This window comes from Salvia splendens, chromosome 1, assembly GCF_004379255.2.
Source record: "Salvia splendens isolate huo1 chromosome 1, SspV2, whole genome shotgun sequence".
NCBI classification, from domain to species: Eukaryota; Viridiplantae; Streptophyta; class Magnoliopsida; order Lamiales; family Lamiaceae; genus Salvia; species Salvia splendens.
The window spans coordinates 34,520,642-34,542,115 of record NC_056032.1 but is presented as its reverse complement, the minus strand read 5'-3'; the positions used below and the strand labels follow the sequence as shown (position 1 = coordinate 34,542,115).

Below are 21,474 nucleotides of genomic sequence, written 5' to 3'. Positions count from 1 at the left end.
CTTACAATTATTTCAATGAAAATGACTCATTTTCCTTTTTGATACGACCTACTCTAGTTAAGATGAATCATTTTTACATTAATACACTATTATCATTAAACGCTTCTAAATAACTACCACGACATCCAGTGAGTTAATATGGATCACATGAATACAATGTATGAAACTGCGAGAAATACAATAGTATCTCTGAAAATGAAATCCGTAGAAATGTCCAACAATACATCATAAAATCCTGAAAATCTATAGAAACTTCAACTAGCTTCATCAGTCCAAAATTTAGTGCAATGGGAAAACGTATGTCACCACCGATCACAACATTATGCGTTGGTGTTGACTATAACGGAAATCAAGCCTACTCTTTCTATCTGTTTCTGATTTCCTGTCATTCTGTTTTACAACATTGGGTAGGTAGATCTATCTAACCATCACGACTGGAATTAGTTCAACCAGACTACCAGAGCGACCATGTTACAAAGGTGACTTTCTCCATGATCCAAGACAAAGTGTCGGAGGACTAACATGAACTCCAAAACAGTTCCACTCACCTCCACTTCTCCTGAAGCTCTTTCTTCTCGGACCAAACCCAGGTAATAAAAATTGCAATAACAAGGGCACCAATAGTGATTAGAAGCAGAGCGTAGCTGAAATCCTCAGTAAGAGAATCATATGTTCTAGAAGGTGCAAGCCGAGTGAAAAAGAGATCTGTGCCATAAACAAAAACAAGGGTGGTTGACTCCAGCTTTGCCGGAACTGTTACAATGCCTCTGAGACCTTCCACCTTAAGAGTATGAGTTACATAAGACTGCAGAGATGGAAGAAATATCGTTAGAAAATTATGATGTGCATCAATGAAAAAGGTTAAAGTTCCAAGGAAAGAGAGAAATCTTCCTATCCTAGAAAATTGTATATCTACCAACTTCGATGATTGTCAGCTTAAATTGAGATTCAAAATACTTAAAATTTTCTCACTTTTGACCCAAAACAAAAAATACAAGTTCTTGGTAAATAATGTAAGCAGCCATAGAGGCATAGACAGTAGCCACAATCAACCTGTATGTGCCTGAGATAATAAATAACAACCTGAGAACATGTCCTATGATCTGGAATTCCCGTGTTAGTTGAGCTGAATCATAACAGTCTAAACTGTCATACTCATGCTAAAGTATAACATAGCCATGAAAGAAACTAACATTAATTCCAAGAATAGCTCTATTCTATAAATAAAAAAAATCCTTGGCCATGATGGCTGACCAATGTGCAATGATAAGATCATCAAATATACCCTACTACTCAAGACAGGTAGAGACACACATTCAAACAGATTATATTACTGTATACACATCCTGACATCCATACTTGAAAAATAAAAATCATATAGTATAATATAGATATATAGATATATGGAGTATATCACAAGCAACAAGTATCTAACTCAGTAATAGAGTGTCTCTTTATACACCAGCACAGTTTAACTGCCAAAATGCAAATATGCACGAGAGATTTAGTGATGCAGAGTAATGAAAAAGATGCTGAAAATTAAGAATATTCCAGTTTTAGCCATAATCTCTAAATTTCACCACCTGAGGTATAATTGATAATGAATCAGTAAGAGGAATAATTCCTTCTTCTTTCTCGGCTTGAGTAGGATTAACGGTTCTCCGGGGGTCTAAGAACCGCTTATCAAGAGCCAACACCTAATAATCAAAGACAAGGTGGAATGTTATCAACTGATTCCAGGTCAACCTCCTATAAATAAGAAATAGTGAAACTAGGCATGCGACATACAGAATAAAAGCTCACAAAGATAAAGCCACAAATAACAATTACTACTGATTCCCATTAGAACTGACCTGATCACCAATTGTGCCAAGAAGAACCTGCTTGGAAGTTATACCTTTGGCCGTTAATGTTACCGCCATTGTTTTCAGAGAATGTGCAAAAAAATACGATTGAGACTTTGTGGAGACTTCAGGGCGGGAGAAAGCTGTTATAGGAGAGGTGAGATTATGCGTCCCAAGAACAAGCTTCAACACATCTTTGTTCTCCTGTATGTCACAATAATTTATTATACCACATATCTACAGAAATATAAGAGAATCAGAAGATCAGAAATGAAGGAATACCGCACGAGCTTGGTCATATATTTCAATTACAGACATCTCATACCGATGTGCTCTTAGGTTGAAATAGTGATACACAACCCAATTTTCACTGAACACCTTTATAGAGATCAACAAGTAATGGTTAGTGTGAGCAATGTAAAGAAGTTTTATTTATTAACTTTGAGGACAAAACTATGAAGCTTGACTGCAGCAAGAAAATTCTGTGCTCAGTTCAGTTTCTTTTCTACAGTTACAGCAACAGAAAGAGACTTACAGCATGAACAGGGCCTACAGAACCATGATGGGTCACTCTGTGCAAAATACGACCAGTTACCGTATCAATCAAATAAGCAATCAGATATGATTCATCCGGGGTAACAGAACCAATAGGACCAACATCTTTGGGTGCAACAGTTGCCAAAAACAGTAGATTTTTTGAAACATATTTGTACATGACTTCCTGGTCTTCTGTCACCTTTGCTTGTGTATGAACTACCTGAAATAAACATAAACCAGAGGAAATTTTATCAACTACTGAAACCAGCAAAATAATTTCACAGTATAACTCTCTTGAAGGAAAATCAAAAGTTTCATAAACCTAAAATTCATGTTGTCACAAAAAAGAGGATAAACGATAAAAGGAGCACCTCATTTAAACTTCTTGTTGCAGTTGCAGCAATCTTTTCTGACTCTGAGGGGAACACAATTGACCATAAGTCCCTCGAGTCAAAACAGAAGTTATCTGCCTCCTCTAGAACACAATTTTTATGCACACTATGACCCCTTAGAGTACCCTCTTCAGTTTCAGCAGAGTACCAGTATATGTTCCCTGATTCTCGCTGAAAAATATCAAGAGCCTCAGCAGTTCTCGGATATAAGTGAGCACGCCTGTTAGCATCTAATAGCAAATGCAATCGCTGCTCCAGTGAATCAGTAAAAGACAATGGAATAATGTGCACAATGGAATGAACAGGTTCCATATGATTGCGCTCCTCCCCAGTGTACGCATCAACAATAGATAGCAATCCAGCAGAATCTAGACTGTCTCCACATCTTCCAACAATCAGAACAGATGGATTCTGGTCCAAAGCATGATGATGAGGGTCCTGCCACTGATGTAAACTAATCCCTCTAGGACTCTGACACGTCTCTGACTTGCGAAGAGTCCTAAGTAACCGAGACCACACAATTCTCCCATCTCCAGTGTGCAGTGCAAAAAGTTTTCCTGCTCGTGTAAGTACTATAAGAAGCTTCCTGAACCCATTGCGATCCCGAGTCATCTTGCTTTTCCCAGAGCTTAGTAACCTCATCTTCTGTATGGCGGCCACATCATCAGGGGTGGTTGCTATCATTAGAGTTCCTTTAAGCTTCAGCAGATGACCCTTCCATAAGAAAAAGAATATAAAAGAGAAACCATTAGCGCACTGCTCTGCTTTTTCTAAGAGTAGAAAGGATAGATCAGCAGATGCAATATCATACACAAACCACCCATTTTTCAACAAGCTAAGGTATTTACTTTATCCATTTCATCCATGATGCACACAGGGTATCCTTTGGGATAGCACATGAAGTTGAAACATGTTCTCAGCTTACCCACAGTGTATAAAACAAACATACTGTTAGTTAGAGTTAAATAGTTTACAGTAGCATGACAAATGACTAAGAGGTGCAAATTCTATTAAATCAAAGCAGGGGCTTATTATGCTTTTTTCGAACTATTGTTCCTATAGCATAAAAAGATTTTAACCCCCAAGAAAGGTGAGTAATGTGGTCAACAAGTAAAATCTGAACCCATATGAAACTCTATAGGCTTAGCCATCTTTGCGAATAAACAAAATATATCATAGAAAATAAATCTACTAATGCCTTAGTGTTGTGAAGTTTCACCTTAAGCCATTCAAAAAGGTTGTTCTCTACTTTTGCCACTGATACACCATCCTTTTCAACGGGTAACACTACGGGTTTTACATCTACAATGGAAGCAAGTCCATCTTCTCTACTCCAGACGATCTCGCCCTGCTGTAACAAAAATAACGAATCGTCTTCCATGACAATCAAAACCCTGAATCCATTTGACCTGTCCACCCGGACATATGTATTGATGAAAACCTTTTGTACTTTTCCCCTTTGATTATCCAAATGAATTGTTTCCTCAAGTAAATTGGACGTTCCATCATCACTATCAAGCTTCACAGTCAGCAGAATCTTACCATCACGATGCTGAACCAAAGCAAATGCTTGCTGGCCTCCTGGGAGAAAGAGAGCATCACTCACAGCAGTTGCATGACCAAGTTCTTCAACAACCTTCAACTCGCCTCTACTTATAACTTTAATAAGGGTTACAGAATTATCAGTTTCTAAAATAAACGCTCCTGGAATATTTGATGGTGATATAACAGCTGCCCTTCGAAAATCTTGGATGAGATGAGAGAGAAGTGTCTGGTGGAAGCTAATCAGCCCATCGTGGAATTGTATAGTAACCAAGCTTGTACCAATAGAATCTATTGCTACTGCTGTGTCGTCTGTCACAAGTGACAAGTCCCCAGAAAAACCATCGGTAAACTCCATGCTCTTATATTTCAACAGCTCGCCACTCTTAACATCTAATATATAAGCACCGAACCGGTGGGTACCAACAAAACCCACTGCAGAGATTGTATCACTCCCATCTGTATAAATTAATTGTTGGATATTGATCCTGGAAAGCATCAGAGAAAAATTCAACCATATTCTAGATAAAGAAAATATAAAAGATGTTGGTATTTCGAGTTTATAGGTGATCAAACCCTTCAGAAGCTAATTCCTTTTTCCAGATAAATTCACCATCAATGCTTGAGATAGCATGAATAAACCCGTTTCCATAGATAAACATTACATTCTCCCTGTCAACCTTAAAATTAGCCTGCATCAAAAAGATATCATGTTATACCAATTCCTGCAAGTCTATTTAATGATTTGAACCAAGGAGCTGAATGGCCAACCAAAGTTGGCAAAAAAAGCATAAATTATATTTGAATCTGATATTGATCAGGAAGTATAGCCACTGTTAGCTTTTACTTTTGATTTGTTAGTAGATTTATTTCTTTATTAGTAGGAGTCCTTTTCGATTCAGTTTCAGTAGTACTCCCTTTGTCCAAGTTAAGATGACCCCTCTTTTTCGCACGTGTTATGGGAAAATGATAATAAATAGTTAAAGTGAAGAGAAATTAAAGTAAGAGTCAGAATAATGTAGAAGAGACTCTCCTTTATATTATTCGCCCTCTTACTTTACTTTCTCTAAACTTTAACTATTTATTACTACCTCCGTCCCACAATAAGAGTCACATTTTGCCATTCCGGTCAGTCCCACAATAAGAGTCACATTTCACTTTTACCATAAATGGTAAGTAGACCCCACATTCCACCATCTTATTCCACTCACATTTTATTATAAAACTCATACTTCCACCTGTCCGCGAAGAGGAGTCTCATTTCTTTTTGATACGGGTTTTAAGAAATGTTAAGAAAAGTGGGTGGAAGAAAGTTTGTGGAATATGGGTCCCACTTGTATATATTAGTTTTAAATGATATGGTAGTAGAATGAGTTGGTGGAATGTGGTGCATTTTTACTATTTATGGTAATTATGAACCGGAACTCCTATTCACTGACGGACCAAAATGGAAAAAAGGGACTCCTATTCGCGGACAGAGGGAGTATATATAAGTGGGACTCATAGTCCACTAACTTATTCAACCCTCTTTTCTTTTCATTTCTTAAAACTCGTGCCCACACCAAATGTGACTCCTATTGTGGAACAGAGGTAGTATAATTTTTCCAAAACACGTGTGGAAAAGAAAGGGGTCATCTTAACTGGGACGGAGGGAGTAGTTGTTATCTTTTAGAATAAGTTGTTATCCTTTTGTTATTTAATTATTCTATCCAATTCTTTATCAGTTAGGACTCTTTGTAATTCTCTATAAATACCTCCTTCGAGATTGAAGAAAGGTATCCAAAGGGACAAGATTTTGTGAACAGCAGTTCGCCATGGCCTTGTTAAGAGGATTATTTCTCTGTTATTTTATTTATGTCAATAATATGGTTATTTTCTGCTTCGTTTCTGTTTCTGAGTGTTTACTATTTCGTTTTCAGCCCTTGGTGTTATGCTTTTCACTCCATATCAGAATCATGACTAGAATCATGGCGTAATGGAGCCTCTGGATTAAACATAATTCCTTCATGCTTTGCTGCTTAAAATTTGTAATTCCTTCATATTCTAGAAATACTTGAGCAGTAATCCATTATCTCAGAATAAATCAATTCAATATTAAACCAGTAACAATTAACAAAGAGTGATATACTGGTTCAGTGAGTAGTAAAAGTGAGTGTGTGGAAACACTTAACATAACAATTCGCAAAGATCATACAGTTTGGCCCTTCTGCACTTAATGATCCCACACCAGAGCAGTAACTACATATAGTGTAGATTGAACCGAGTTGGGTAACAAGCCAAGGGATGTGGGCTCACACCAAAATGACAACAAGAATATATCCTTTGTAAACCTTGAACACTAAATTCATTTTAAAATGGATCACGTTTAGGGAAGCATAGTTCCAATATCTTACGTTTCAAATCAACTGCATAGTCACTTAGTCAGGAATGTCCACATTCATGTCAACAAAAAATCATTTAATGTGATGCTAATCATCCCACAAAAAAACTGACTGTTTAGTATTTAAAGACCCATAGGACATCACTTTAGGATAGTTTAAGCAACTTTCACTAACCGGCACTAGCAATAATGGCTTCGAAGCGTTTGGGCCAAGAAGAGTTGACTCCCACACCATCTGACCATCAGGAAGGTTCCAGGCTCTTAAGATACTTCCCCCAGATGACAGAGTAATAACATCTGCAAAGAGTTGAATGTAACTTAAAAGATAAGGGATCTACAGCAGTTTATTTATTTAACCGAACAATGGGCAAATAAAAAACATTCATGATATTATTTGAGCGAGTTATAGCAAGCTGATCAACCAATCTCCAACACCAAAAGGAGGTAAATATATCCACTCTAAAGCTAACAAATTACTATTATCATATCATGTACACTAGAGCTAACAAACAAGCATAAATAAGGGCCAGGCTTACACTTTCCGAGAGCTATATCGATTTGATCGATGACGTCAGTGGGTGCCAAAACATGCCTCCAAACTGCGCCACAGTCAAAACATTACTCAACCGATGCGGCACATTACATTGCAGAGTGAGCAACGGTCATAACTTACAGAGCTAAATATAATTTGAATTTGAATAAAAATACACTCACAAATGTCGCCATGGCGAAGATCAAGCGAGGAGATGACGTTTTCCTCAGTGGATACGACAACGCGCTTTCTCGCCGCCTTGTGTGTGTGGAAAACTGCGTGCTTCACTTTGCCTATATACTGTTGATGCCTGCGCAATTTCGAAAAATTCAATCGTCAATTACAATAACGAGAAAATCGGGTTTCTAGGCCAATTGGCCTTTAGAGCATCTCCAATGCTGACGGACGTCAAATAGCCGTCAAATAGCCTTCACACTGCCACATCATCAGCACTACAATTCTCCTGCCACATCAGCTTGCCACATCAACTGGACATCAAATAGCCATCAAATAGCCTTCACACTACCTATCCACATCACTAATAACAATTATATAATTTAATTTACACTTGTATCAACATACGGAATTTAAATTACGAGACAAATACGGAAAATTCGAATAATAATATTAAAATTTTTTTATTACATTAATATAAAAAAAAGTACAATAATTAAAAATATTACATTTAAAAAATTACATAAATTTGCATAAAAACTACCGCCTTGCAGTCCTCAGCGCCCACAACTCTTCAACTAAATCATTTTGCAGTCGAATATGAGCCTCCGTCTGACGCATGTCGGCATGTGCTTGGAGGAGGGCTTCTTCATCGTGCGGTACCCCACCTCGTACGTTGGCGGTGATGACGCCGTGGCTTGGACCTGCTTCATTATCGTCGGTGGCCCAATCAGTCAGTTGTACACCTTCATCTTCGACGATCATGTTGTGCATGATAATACAGGCATACATTATATCAGCAATGCAGTCGACATGCCACAAACGCGTTGGTCCCTTAACTGCAGCCCATCGAGCTTGAAGCACACCAAATGCGCGCTCCACGTCCTTTCGCGCCGACTCCTGCCGCGTCGCAAAGTAGGCCTTCTTCGGCTCTGATGCGCACCGGATCGTCTTCACAAAGACGGGCCACCTAGGGTATATCCCATCCGCCAAGTAGTAGCCCATATCATGCTGGTTGCCGTTGGCGACAAAACTGATGGCCGGACCGACGCCCTGGCACTGCTCGTTGAAAAGGGGCGACGAGTTGAGGACGTTTAGGTCGTTGTTCGAACCGGCTATCCCAAAATACGCATGCCAAATCCACAACCGGTAATCAGCCACGGCCTCGAGGATCATCGTGGGATTTTTTCCCTTGTAGCCGGTCGTGTAAAACCCCTTCCAGGCAGCGGGACAGTTCTTCCATTCCCAATGCATACAATCTATGCTGCCTAGCATTCCCGGGAACCCGTGCTGATCCCCGTGCATCCGCAGCAAATTCCGGCAATCTTCGGGGGTAGGCTTTCGGAGATACTGATCACCGAATACTTCGATCACGCCCTGGCAGAAATACTTCATACATTCGATGGCAGTCGTCTCACCGATGTGGAGGTATTCGTCCCACATGTCTGCCGCGGTGCCGTAGGCCAACTGCCTGATTGCCGCAGTGCACTTTTGAATAGGGGTGTGGCCGGGTCTGCCAACCGCATCGTGCCTGAAGCGGAAATACAGATATCGCTGCTCCAATTCGTTAACAATACGCATAAATAAGTCCCGCCTCATCCTAAAACGACGCCTGAAATGGTTGGCGTCAAAACGCGGCTCCTCTGCGAAGTAATCTGTGAACAGGCGCTGATGTGCAGCGTCATGATCACGATGCACCACTTGTCGACGGTGGACAACTGGTCGTGGGCGAGGTGCCGCCGGCTGCATATAACTCTGCATCCATCGATCAACCTCACGGCTCGTATAGGCATCAAGCTCTTCGTTCATCATACGCTCGTACTCATCCGCATCCCCACCACTACCACCGGCATTACTCATTTCTTAAATTGATCTTGTACAGAAAGTAAGGTAGAGAGAGAGTACTCGTTAAAACAAGTGGTGCGAATGAAAATGAGGTTCAACGCGCGTATATATAGTGTTTTGCGAAAAAAAAAAAAAATATATTTAAATCCGACGCCGGTTTGGCGCCGATCCGGGAGCCACAATGGCGCCCGTGAGGATCGGCGTGGGAACCGGCGTCAGCGCGGGAATCGGCATGGCGACGCCGATTTTGACGCCGATTTCGCCCACGCCGGTTCCAATGGTTCGGCGTCAAACCGGCGTGGGCGAAAAATCGGCGCTCCGGTGGTGACGCCGACCATTGGAGATGCTCTTAAAGTTACGCAAATGTACCCACTCTGTTATCTATTCCAGTTATAGGAAACACGCCAACCTCATTGGCGTTTTGTTTTAGTGAAAACGCCAACTAAGATGGCGTTTTATAATGTCTCGTATTTTGCCCGTATTGTCTCCCATTACAGTTACGTTAAAACACGCCAATTGTGTTGGCGTTTACTACCTAAAAACGCCAATTGCGAAGGCGTGTTTATGAAATAAAAAACACCGACGGAAATTGCGTATTTTCTAAAAGACGCCTTCGAAGTTGGCGTCTTTAAGTACAGAAACGCCAACTACATTGGCGGGTTTACGTAAAAAACGCCAACCCCAATGGCGGGTTTTTACAGACTGTTATAGCAGCCCCTCATCTTCCAAATCGCGAAAAACACACACCACACACCATTCGCGATTTTCCATAGTAGCAGCGCCTCTCGTCGGGAATTCCTCCTACTCTCCGTGATTTCGCCCTCCATTTATCAATCGGTACTAGTTTTCCCCAAAATCTTCCAATTTATTTGGTTAGTATACTTATCTTTTACATTATTAGAGTAATTGTTGGATACTTAGCTAGGGTTTGTAATGGGTTGCAATTTGAGTTGAAATATTGTGCATATGGATTATTTGTATGACGTTAGTGTTGATTATTATGTTGGGTTGTTTGGATTTAAGTGAATTTGTGTATAAATTTGATTATAAACCAAAATCGTAGGGTTTTAAAACTTGAAAATTGGGCAAATTGATTTGGTTTATGTGGGTGTTGGTTAGTGTCTTTGTTTGTAGTTTGAATTGTTAATATTGTGTATATTGTTAGGTTGAAATTGAAATTGAAATGGTTAGGTTGGTCAAACTAAAATTGGGTAAGTTGAATTTGTGGAGAATTGATGTATATTGTGCATTTGAACGGTTACTTTTGTGTAGGTGAATTGTGTTATGATGTTGAAGTTGTGTATTGTGAATTATTTGATATAGGTGTTCCATTTTGTGATATTGTATAAAATTGTTTGTAATTATTGAATTTGTTTAGGTTTGTTTATTGTTTAATTTGGAATATGAATGTGTGTAGGTAATTTATGGCATCTTCTTCAACTTCTCGTCGTCGGCTCTTATGTGGTCCTGAGGACCCCTCCGTATTATATCTGCAGAGACAACACGTCTCTAATAACATATGGGCAGGAGTGCCATCGGAAGACGTACGGTGTAGAAGATACGAAGGAATCATATGGGATGTTCCCATAAATCCTCGTGTTTTGGCGGTTATAGATGAGATGGGGTTCGGCGGGATGTTGAGGTGTGGTCAACCGAAAGACATTGACCACCATCTTATCACCGCTTTGATCGAACGTTGGAGGCCTGAGACTCATACGTTTCATTTTCCAGTCGGTGAAGCGACTGTGAGCTTAGAAGACGTGGAGGTCTTATGGGGCCTCAAAACTGACGGTGAGCCTCTGACGGGTTACATCCCCACTAAGGATGTCGGATATTGGAAGGATGTTTGTTTGGATTTTCTTGGCTTTATTCCAGATGCAGTTGATCTAAAAGAAATGAACTGGAAGCAGACAAGCTTATCAAACCAACTGCGGATTGAGCTGAGTGATGACCACGAGCAATACATGTACAATCAACGTGCTCGTGTGTATTGTCTGCTGTTACTGGGTGGTCTACTGATCCCGAACGCCACCGGTAATAAAATTCCCTTCTTCTACCTTCAGTTTTTCATGGATATAGAACAATGTGGTAGCTATAGCTGGGGAGGTGCGACTCTTGCCTGCTTGTACCACAATCTATGTGAAGCTGCATTTGGTAAGAGGACCGATGTCGGGGGAGCTCTTACATTGTTACAGCTGTGGGCTTGGGAGAGAATCCCAATTATTAGACCGCAGATGCTGAACCCCACGCCCGTAGACTACTTACCATGTGCAGTCGCGTAAGTTGTCCACTAATTACTTTTTTAAGCATAATTGTTATTGATTTTTGTGTTGTTCGCTCATAATTTAATTTTTGTAGGTGGACTGGTCGGGCCTCTTATGTAAAAGCACCCGGACATTGCATTGAAACTTTCAGAGATCAGTTCTCAACAATGCATGCCAATCAGGTAATTTACATAACCTAAATTATTGCTAGATTGCTGTTTTTGATTGAACTTGTTTTGACTAAATAAGTTTCATATTTAGTTTATTTGGAGGCCGTACGTCAATCGAAATCTGGCGGATATTTGTGTTGCCGGTCGTCCTATATGGACGTCGATGACAACACTAATCTGCTGGAATATGGTTGAGCCACACATGCCACAGCGAGTGCTGCGACAGTTTGGGATTGTCCAACCGTATATCCCGCTTGTCGACCGGTTCCACGGAACTGATTTTACGAAACAGGATCGCCGTGGCAAAGCAGGTCGGAACTGGGTTGAGTGGCACGCCAAGCATATACAAGATTGGCATAATAGGCACGACACGGTGTATGTTGATTTGGAGTACTCATTCGAGCCTGTTGCTACTGATGAGTACATGGATTGGTTTCGCCGGATAACCGTGGTGTACCTAACAAAACCCGGCGTGCATGCTCCTGAGGGCTTCCATGAAACGGCGGCCTCTCATCACTACGCGGTAAATTTCAACAACTATTCTTTATTTATATTCATATGATGAAATGTAATTAACACTGAAAATTGTAGGTGGATACCCTTCACAAAATACGCCACTTTCTTAGGGAGCAAGACATGTCAGGACGGCCGGATTTATTCACCATTTCGAGGATGGTTGAACATGGCCTCCAGATATGTGGGGAAGCTGAGACGATGGACTACCGTCCTTCCCAGCGCTCTGAGATGGACATCGAGGTGCCCGTGCGGCAAAAAGCGAAGCGGCGTGGAAAGAAGAAAGTTGGTGGACAGTCGTCATCATCAAGGATGGATACTCAATTGGTTGATGATTCTGATGACGATTTTGAGGCTCCTCCTCCACCAAGATCTGCCGTGCGGGGTCGTCACTCTGTCAGCCACACGGGTGGTACAGGAGAAGATATCGGTCTCAGCGATCAACAATCTCCACCTCGGTCTTCTGTGAGAGACGACTTTTTTGATGTTGATTTAGAGAATGCTGTCGTTGAAGATACTCCTCCGTCCAGAATCCCTAAGACCAGTATCGGGAAGGGAATCCGTAGTCTGTTTATGCGGAAAAGGCGAGACGAGTGATTTTTATTGGTGTTGGTTGTAATTTGATACATTCTATATAAATTGGTGTTTTTTTATTGATTTGACCGCTTCATATTAGTAATTTGATATATTCTATTGATATTGGTGGTTTTCATTGATTTCCCGTATTTATATTGTAAGTTGATAAATGCGCGGTTTTTATATTAGATAATTGGGCTATTTGCAAACACGCCATTCAAGATGGCGTTTTTAAGTTGGTAAATAAATTGTGCAAATTTTGCACACGCCGTGGCTGAGCTACTGAACAAACACGCCAACCTGATAGGCGTTTTTTTGATAACACGCCACTTATGATGGCGTTTTTAAATAACGCCACTCACAATGGCATTTTTATAACTAAAACACGCCAACTCCATATGCGTTTTTTAATCACGCCACTCACAATGGCGTTTTTAAGATGGGCAAATTTTTGATGGCGTTTTTCCAACGCGGAGGTTGAGCTACTGAACAAACACGCCAATACCAGTTGGCGTTTTTAAAACACGCCACTTAGGTTGGCGTTTTATCACAAACACGCCAACCGCATAGGCGTTTTTTAGTAAAACACGGCAATCGCATAGGCGTTTTTACCAAACCACGCCAACTTCAATGGCGTGTTTTAGTTAAAAAAACAGCCCAAGCCAAAATATAAGTATAACATTTCGTGTGTTTCGATTCAAGCCAAAATGTAAGTATAACATTTCGTGTATTTGCAGATGTTGGTGGAGGTGGAGGCATAAAATCGTGAGAGGCATCATCAGTGTGGCTGATAGAATGACGACCTCGAACTGCAGATCTTGATGGAGGTGGAGGCATAAAATCGTGAGAGGCATCATCTACCAACTGAGTATCCATCCTCGAACGAGCATTCGGGCAGTTGCGTCTGTCGTGCCCTGGTTGACGGCAATGTTTACATCGGCGTTGGGTTCGTGGCTGGTCAGTTTCACGGACATCCATCTGATTACGAATCCTAGTAGTACGGTATCGACCGCGACTTTTAGGCATTAACTGAGCTCGTGAACATTGCAAAGTCCATTCAGGCACGGCCCAATAATCTTGGTGTCTGATTGGATTGAACACCGTAGAATATTGGTGTACCCAAACACTTGTGCGGTATACGTTATCAACAAGCGACAGCATGGGCTCGTTTCTAAACCGCGCAACTGCCGCTGCATGTGAACATGGAAGTCTCCACATCTGCCACTTTTGACATTTGCAGTTCGACTCCAAGTACTTTACCTTCCACTTATTACCACCCTTTCCACCAATTCGACTCTTTGTTCGAACCACATAAAGCCCTGCAATTGTGTTTGGGACTCTCACATTATGTAATTGACCTTTTACATCAGATTTACACACCTTTGCATGGGCCCACGGGGTAAGTGGTGTGGCACACTGTGTTGCTGCAAGTGACCGCTCATTAAACCATTCTATTGTCCTCCAAAATATCAGATCAATGCAAGCTTTAATTGGGAGTTGTCTTGCGCCTCTCAACACATTGTTGTAAGATTCCACCATATTAGTGGTCATCTCACCCCATCGTTTGTGTTTGTCATACGCCAAACTCCATTTTTCTAACTCCACGGCATCAAGGTACTGCACGGCCTCGTCGTTGATGGTTCGAAGTAAACGACGTCTGTTCTTAAACTTGCGTTTCTTGGTAGCAATACCAATTTTCCAAACAAGTCTTTTTACCATGATGCCTTTATGATTCTGCAAAACATTCTTTCTAACATGTACCAAGCAAAATCGGTGATGCCCCACATTGGGTTCTTCTTTCCATATGGGAGAATTCATTGCATCTATGATTCCCACATGCCTATCTGATATTACACATATTTCATGCTTTGCCACGTGAAGTCTAATACGTTCCATAAACCAATTCCAACTTTGTATGGTTTCCTCATCAACAATGGCATATGCAATAGGCAAACATTTCTTATTAGCATCAAATCCAACGGCAATAAGAATTTTACCTCGAAATCGTCCACGTAGATGAGTTCCATCAACGGTTAAAACTGGTTTGCATAGTTGAAAAGCCTCCACAGCTGGACCAAAAGCCCAAAATACGTACTTGAAAACCTTGTTCATACCGTTGCTTGATCTGTCATCATGCAACCATTCGACAATTGTGCCAGGATTTTGTCTTTGCACCTCATTCAAATAAGCTGGTAAAACTTTGAAATTCCACTCCCACGAACCATACACAAGCTCAATAGCTGTCCTCCGAGCATACCATGCTTTCTTGTAACTAACTTTCACATGAAATCTATTTTCAATATCCGCCACAATTGCTTTTACCTTGTAGCAAGGATCGTTTTCTATTTGATTGCGAACACTCAACGCTATCATACCCGACGTAAGATTAGCGTGCCCATTATAATTACGATCCCCCATGCAAGTATGAGCAGTGCTAAACACTCTAATTTGCCAGTGTTCATCATGCTTCCTCAGTGTTGCTCGGCACTCCCACAAACATTTAGGTAAGGACTTATCTTTCGGATTTCCTTGTGGCCACTTACAAACTGCATGCCATCTCTTTCCTTTACTTTCAACGACTGTATATTGGCGGATTTTTTTCAAATGCCAATGAGTGACAGCTGACTTCAATTCCAATTTGGTTTTAAATTTAGTATGCAACCCGACATTGCTCGGATCTTTTTCACTCCAATAATGCACATTGAGATCATCAGACTCAAAGTTTTTTGGATCAAAACTATCATACGGACCTGGTAAGGTGCGAAAATAGTTCATACCAGGCTGTGGGAACTGTGGAACTACTCTTTCTCGTACTGCTCTTCCTCCAGTTGATGTTTCTCCAACCACTGTTTCTCCAACCGGAATGGATGTGCTTGGAGCAACAAATTGGTCCTCATCCGACGAAGCACCATCTGAATCTGTACTATCCGGGTCGACATCTTCAGAATCATAAGGTGATTGTGGATCAAGAAAGTCGGCTTTATCAGGACCAATTATGGCCTCAATCACATCACAGTTGTCACTGTCCCCTAAATGCACGCCTCCAACATCAAAATCTTGTGTTGTATCGAAGCATGGTTCTTGGCCTCTCGTAGACGTACCACATCAAAATCTTGTGTTGCAGCGAAATATGGTTCTCGGCCTCTCGTAGACGTACCAACATCATTACTCATGAGAAGATGACTATGTTGTTGAGTAATTGACGAATACTCAACATACAATTCAATTTGACCTCCTGTAGTCATACTCTCACTAAACATTATTGGCATGTATACTTCTTCTAGTAAAATACCTATATACGTGATTGAAGATCCATGCCATATATGACGTTTCCATACTATTTGAAGTTTGTTTTCAAATATGTTTATCCCCATCCTTTCACAAATTGTTTCCACAAGCTTATCGTAGGAAATACTTTCATCCAACATAATCAATCCTTTTGCAAAAGGAGGATCATATGAAATAACTGTTCCGGGAATTATCTTTCCACCCCAATATAAATAGACACACCACGTCATACTATCTGCATTAATGTCAAACACAAATATTGGTCAAAAATATTTCTTTACAGTACACTACAATATATACTATCATAACAACCTATCAAATATGGGTAAAAAATTAGATATACTACAACATATAATACCATAACAATTGGTCAAAATATTTCTATTAATTACAATACAATTTATAATACTATAACAAACCAGCAAATAATTATATAAATTACACTACAATATATACTATCATAATAATCCAACACAAATATTAGTACACTAATGTTTGGAAGAATAATGAGTACAAAATTCGATATACTAACCGATTACGAGGACTAATATTTGGAAGAATGAGCCACAATAGAAATCTACACCCTTCAATCCGACCAAGGCAAGATTTTTCGCGTTTTTCAGTTTTGGGAGGTTTTTTCGCCGTTTTGGAGAGGGAATGTGACGATGGTTTTGCGATTTTGGGGCAGATCTGGAAGATAAGGTTCAACAGAAAAACGCCTACGCAATTGGCGTTTTTTTCTAAACACGCCAACGAAATTGGCGTTTTTTAGTTAAACACGCCATCGAAATTGGCGTTTTATAACATAAAAACGCCATCATCATAGGCGTGTTCAATTAAACACGGTAACAAAGTTGGCATGTTTAAATTTAAGTATATTGGTTGAAAATACATCCAAAATACGGTCAACATATAACACGCCAACACAGTTGGCGTTTTTGCGTAATGACGCGCCAATGTCACTGGCGTTTTTATTTATAAACACGCCAATGAGGTTGGCGTGTTTCCTATAACTGGAATAGATAACAAAGTGGGTACATTTGCGTAATTTTAAAGGCCAATTGGCCTAGAAACCCGATTTTCTCTTACAATAACAGCAAAAATCATGATATGGTAACTAATCGTACAAGCATCGGGTGAAGAGAGAGACCAATCCATAAGGCCGACTTGGTCTTCATAGAGAGAGAAAGCGGTGTAGGAATAAGAGAGAACGATGAAAAGAAGCAGATAAACCCTAATCGCCATATTCATGACGACGATTCGTCAAAATTCCCGAGAAGACAACAAAAGCACAGATCTGAGGGAAAGAGGCAATGTGCACAAGGCAGCCCCTTCTGTCTACTCTCTACACTGCATCAGAGTTTTCCTTTTTCTTTATTTTTTTGGTTTCGTAATTAGCTTATTAAATCAAAAAAATTGCGATATTTTTTTATTGTAATTGAAATTCTCAAATACAATCTAAATCGATTAGTATTAACTATTAAAGCAATTTACTCCATATCCTAATCATTTTGTAACTATCTTGAAAATATTCAAATTTTCAATAAAATATCTATAGATTTAAGAAGAAATTATTTTTTTATATTAGATATTGTATAATTATTTTGAATAAAACTCAAATTATGAGTATGGAAATTTGTTATAATTTTCCATATTATTTCTTTTTTACTACTATGATATAGTAGTATTATAATTAATAACATATACTTTAATTTAATTGAATTTAAAATTTAGGAGCATTGTAAATATACTACTTCCTTCGTTCCATAAGGCCATCCACAATGGGGCGCCCTAAGGTGCGCCCTAAGGTGCGCCCTAAAGCCCGCCCTATGCAACGTCAGCATATTATTCTCATGCCCTTCCACCTGCAGTGGGGCGCCCTAAGCATTTTACTATTGTTTTGTTATTTAATTTAAATGTTTTCAAATATATAAATGCAAACTTATTAAAAAACACAACGATTAACTAAAAGAACGGCAAAAAATTCATTGATTAAAAAAAAGTTACACGAGTTAGAAATAAAAAAAATGACTATCCTACAAAAGCCCCAACTTCCGGCTCAACTCATCGCTCAACCTCTGGAGGCGCTCGGCTTGGGCCGAATCTGTACACTTCATAATGGCGTTGTGCGTATCCAACAACGTCCGCGCCATCGAGGCCGTTGCCAAATCCGCGTAGGCAAGTGTCGCCTGGATCGTCGCTAGGGTCGGGGTCGGGGTTGGGGTCGGGATCGGCGATGGGGGGCGGCGGCCGAGGAGGATGTCGCCTTCGCCTTCCCCTTGTTCTTCGCAGCCTTAACGCCTATGGGACGCCTCCGGGAGGACATCGGTGTGCCGGAACTCTCTTCCTCCGTGCACGTCTGGTTGAGGTCCACCGGACGAGTTCCGTTTTCGCTGGTCGTGTAACCACCAGTGTCGGTGGTCTTCGTCCTCTTCGCCGCACCGGTGTGCAGAATCCCGCCTTGGAACTTCTGTTTGTCCCTCAAGAGCACCCAGATGTTGAAATGCTTGAAGGCGCCGTACATGGACTGGTACGACAACAGCGCTCTATCGCGCACGTCGCTCAAGCTCTCGCCGCTTCCCTGATCCCTCGAGCACTTATCGTACTCCGCCGCGAACAGGTTGACTTGCTTCTTCATCTAATCTCAGTGCTTGCGGAGCTGCTCCCGTTGGCGTTTGTACGCGCTCGGCGGCTTCGCCTCATTGTAGCGCTCGGCGATGCACTCCCAGTACGCGAGCTGCTTCTGGTTGTTCGCGAATATAAGGTTCTCCGATATATCCACCCAACACCTCGCCAAGACGAGGGTTTCATCCGACTGGTAGTTCGTACGGCAGGGGGCGTACTCTTCACAAGTTATCGGAGGTGGCAACTTGTGCGCCCGGTGCTTGGTCCGCTTCTTTCTGGCGGGGACGAGGGAGGCGGAGGGGGCGGCGTCGGCGATGGCAGGGCGAGTTGGAGACGGCTCCATGTCGGAGAGACCGTACGAATCCGTACTGAAGTCCGGATCATACTGCGTGTTGGCGTCGAACGACCGATATTCGCCAGGTTGTGTACCCTGCCACCGTGCGCCATCTCCAAACATCGGGCTACTAGGACTTGAGTATCCACCGGAATCCATTTTATAGCGTAATTTGAGAGTTTAAAAGTTAATCGAAAAGTTACAAATGAAAATTGAAGCTGGGGTATGTATATAACAAAATTTTCAATTTTTTTTTAAAAAAAACTCTAAAACGTGTTGCATCGTCCGCTCCATCGTCCGCGTCGCCCACAGTGGGCGGACGATGACGCGGACAATGCCGCATCGTCTGCGCTTCGTCCGCGGACTACGCGTCAGGCGCGGACGACGCATCGTCCGTCGTCCGCGGTGCCACAGTGGCTGACGATAGCATGCCCGATGCATCGTGCGCGCTATCGTCTGCCCCCTTGTGGATGGCCTAGTAGATGACATACATGAAAATGGTACGGAATTTTAGGAGATGTTGTTTTGTATGTTAGGTATTAAGAGAAAATAATATGTTTATATTAATGTGAGAAAGATTTTTTTTTTTTAAATATGATATTTTTTTGGGACAAACTAAAAAGGAAAGTGTGACATTGTTATGGGACGAATGTCAAATCACTAACGGGACAAACTAAATGTATGTTTATCATTTAGAACTATCATTTATAACTAAAGGTAAGTAGACGTCACCACGGTTCGTGAACCGCCGGTTCACGGTTCGGAACCGGTGGTTCCGGTTCAAGAATTGGTGGAACCTGAACAGGCCCGGCCAAGACCTCACGGTTCCGGTTCATGAACCGTGAACCGGCGGTTCACTTGAACCGGCTGAACCGTCGGTAGTCATCCGGTTCCGGGCCGGTTCGGGCGGTTCGGCGGTTCATCCGATTTTTTTTTTTACATTGTAAATTGTAATTCAAGTTAAAAATGTAAAAAAAACTTGCGTAAATAAAATTAGAATGAAGCGATGTACAAATGTAATTTTATTGATACAAATTACAACTTCAAAATTACATATTACAATTTTAAAATTACAAATTACAAGTTAAAATTTACGAATTACAACATAAAAATTAGAAATTACAACTTCAAAATTATAAATTACGAAAGACTTAAAGTCTTCATTACAATTTACAAAATTACATATTCGAAATAAAGGGGAGATGCCTACGTATCCTCAATGCTCAATTGCATTTTGGAATCAAAGTCCACGTAGTTCTCTTACCTTGCTTACCTATTTGGCTTGATCGGAGGAATTGGCGCCTACTCTTCTTCGTCGGGGAAGTAGTCTTGGTCGGGTTGTACTACTTGATTGTCCCAATCCGGTTCTTGGTCTCTAATTTCGGCGGAGCACCAATCATCAAGTAACATGGTGGCTTCCATGTTTTGCCCGGTGAGTCTACTTCTTCTGTCGTCCAAGACGTTGCCTCCAACACTAAAGGCGAACTCGACGGCGACAGTGGAAGCCGGAACCGAAAAGATCTCCTTGGCCATTGATGCAAGGATGGGAAAATCTTTCTCGTGTGATCCCCACCAATCTAGGACGTCGATTTGATGGGGAACGGGACCTCCTTCTTCCTCATTGAATGAAAAGTGTGAGTCAAAATATAAATCTAACTCACTTACCGAATGTGCCGTCCTTCCTCCGCTGCTGAAGCCGTATAGGTCCGCCAATTGGGATTGGGCGTCGGGGTCATCAACTTGGAAGAAGCCAAAGTTATGTGTTTGACGGGGGGGTCTAGGTCGAACTTGGTGGGTAGTGTTGTACTTGGCTTCGTAATCGTGAAAGAGAGCCCGCAAGTCGAACTCGAAATTTCTTTGGAGGCTTGGGATGTGGGGGAGGTTTATTTGGAATGTTTGGGCAAGGTTTATGTAGTTGTCGTTGTCCTCGTCAGTTTGCAAAGCTCGGAGTGGTTCAAGATCAATAGAAGCTAGATTGTTGTAATAAAATTCTAAAATTTTGAAAGTACCAACTAGTTTCCACTTTGGATCCAAAACTTTGGCAAGCAAAAAAACCGTTGGGATCTCATTGAAATACTTGAGCCATTTTTCAACCATGTAATATAAAACACACATTAGCTCAAGATTGTTTGTGGAATTTTTCATTGCAGTTTTAAAACCAAGTGATATGATCATGCAATGTTCTAAAACACGAACGGATGTGCAATAATACACACCCGATAACTCCATAGTGGCATTTCAAAAACCTTTGAATAATTTAAATAAACTCATGCTTTGTTCCCAACAAGAATATGTTAGATATAAATCATCAACAGGGTAAGTTCTATAAAAATCAACTAAATATTCTATATGCTCTAATGTAGATTGCAACATGTCATATGTAGAGTTCCATCTAGTAGACACGTCTAAAGTAAACTTTGTGTACCTTATTTTCTTCGAGTGGCAATACTTCTTCCAT

At 41.0% G+C, this 21,474-nt stretch overlaps 2 protein-coding genes across 2 annotated transcripts; one reads left to right on the top strand and one right to left on the bottom strand.

Annotated features, from left to right (window-relative positions):
• Positions 1-110: 110 nt before the first annotated feature.
• LOC121748063 (ER membrane protein complex subunit 1-like) lies at positions 111-17,329 on the bottom strand. The gene is made up of 12 exons (XM_042142275.1): positions 17,208-17,329; positions 7,410-7,537; positions 7,232-7,294; positions 6,871-6,992; positions 4,892-5,007; positions 3,993-4,803; positions 2,753-3,487; positions 2,380-2,601; positions 2,127-2,222; positions 1,854-2,048; positions 1,584-1,697; positions 111-805 (listed from the first exon to the last, which is right to left on the bottom strand). Exons 1-12 carry the CDS (start codon positions 17,306-17,308, stop codon positions 545-547), a joined length of 2,964 nt encoding a protein of 987 aa, XP_041998209.1. The 5' UTR covers positions 17,309-17,329; the 3' UTR covers positions 111-544.
• On the top strand, positions 11,431-13,062 carry LOC121748093. The gene is made up of 3 exons (XM_042142308.1): positions 11,431-11,692; positions 11,772-12,203; positions 12,272-13,062. The coding sequence occupies exons 1-3, from the start codon at positions 11,678-11,680 to the stop codon at positions 12,788-12,790; spliced, it is 966 nt and encodes a 321-aa protein (XP_041998242.1). The 5' UTR covers positions 11,431-11,677; the 3' UTR covers positions 12,791-13,062.
• Positions 17,330-21,474: the final 4,145 nt, after the last annotated feature.

Bases quoted from the DNA above. Each gene is read 5' to 3' on its own strand.
- LOC121748093 (XM_042142308.1), top strand. The intron at 12,204-12,271 runs GTAAATTTCAAC...TGAAAATTGTAG, and splicing joins CGGCCTCTCATCACTACGCG to GTGGATACCCTTCACAAAAT.
- LOC121748063 (XM_042142275.1), bottom strand. From the start codon at position 17,308: ATGAATATGGCGATTAGGGTTTATCTGCTTCTTTTCATCGTTCTCTCT. The intron at 6,993-7,231 runs GTAAGCCTGGCC...AACTCTTTGCAG, and splicing joins CGATATAGCTCTCGGAAAGT to ATGTTATTACTCTGTCATCT. The intron at 1,698-1,853 runs GTCAGTTCTAAT...TTTGATTATTAG, and splicing joins TTGGCACAATTGGTGATCAG to GTGTTGGCTCTTGATAAGCG.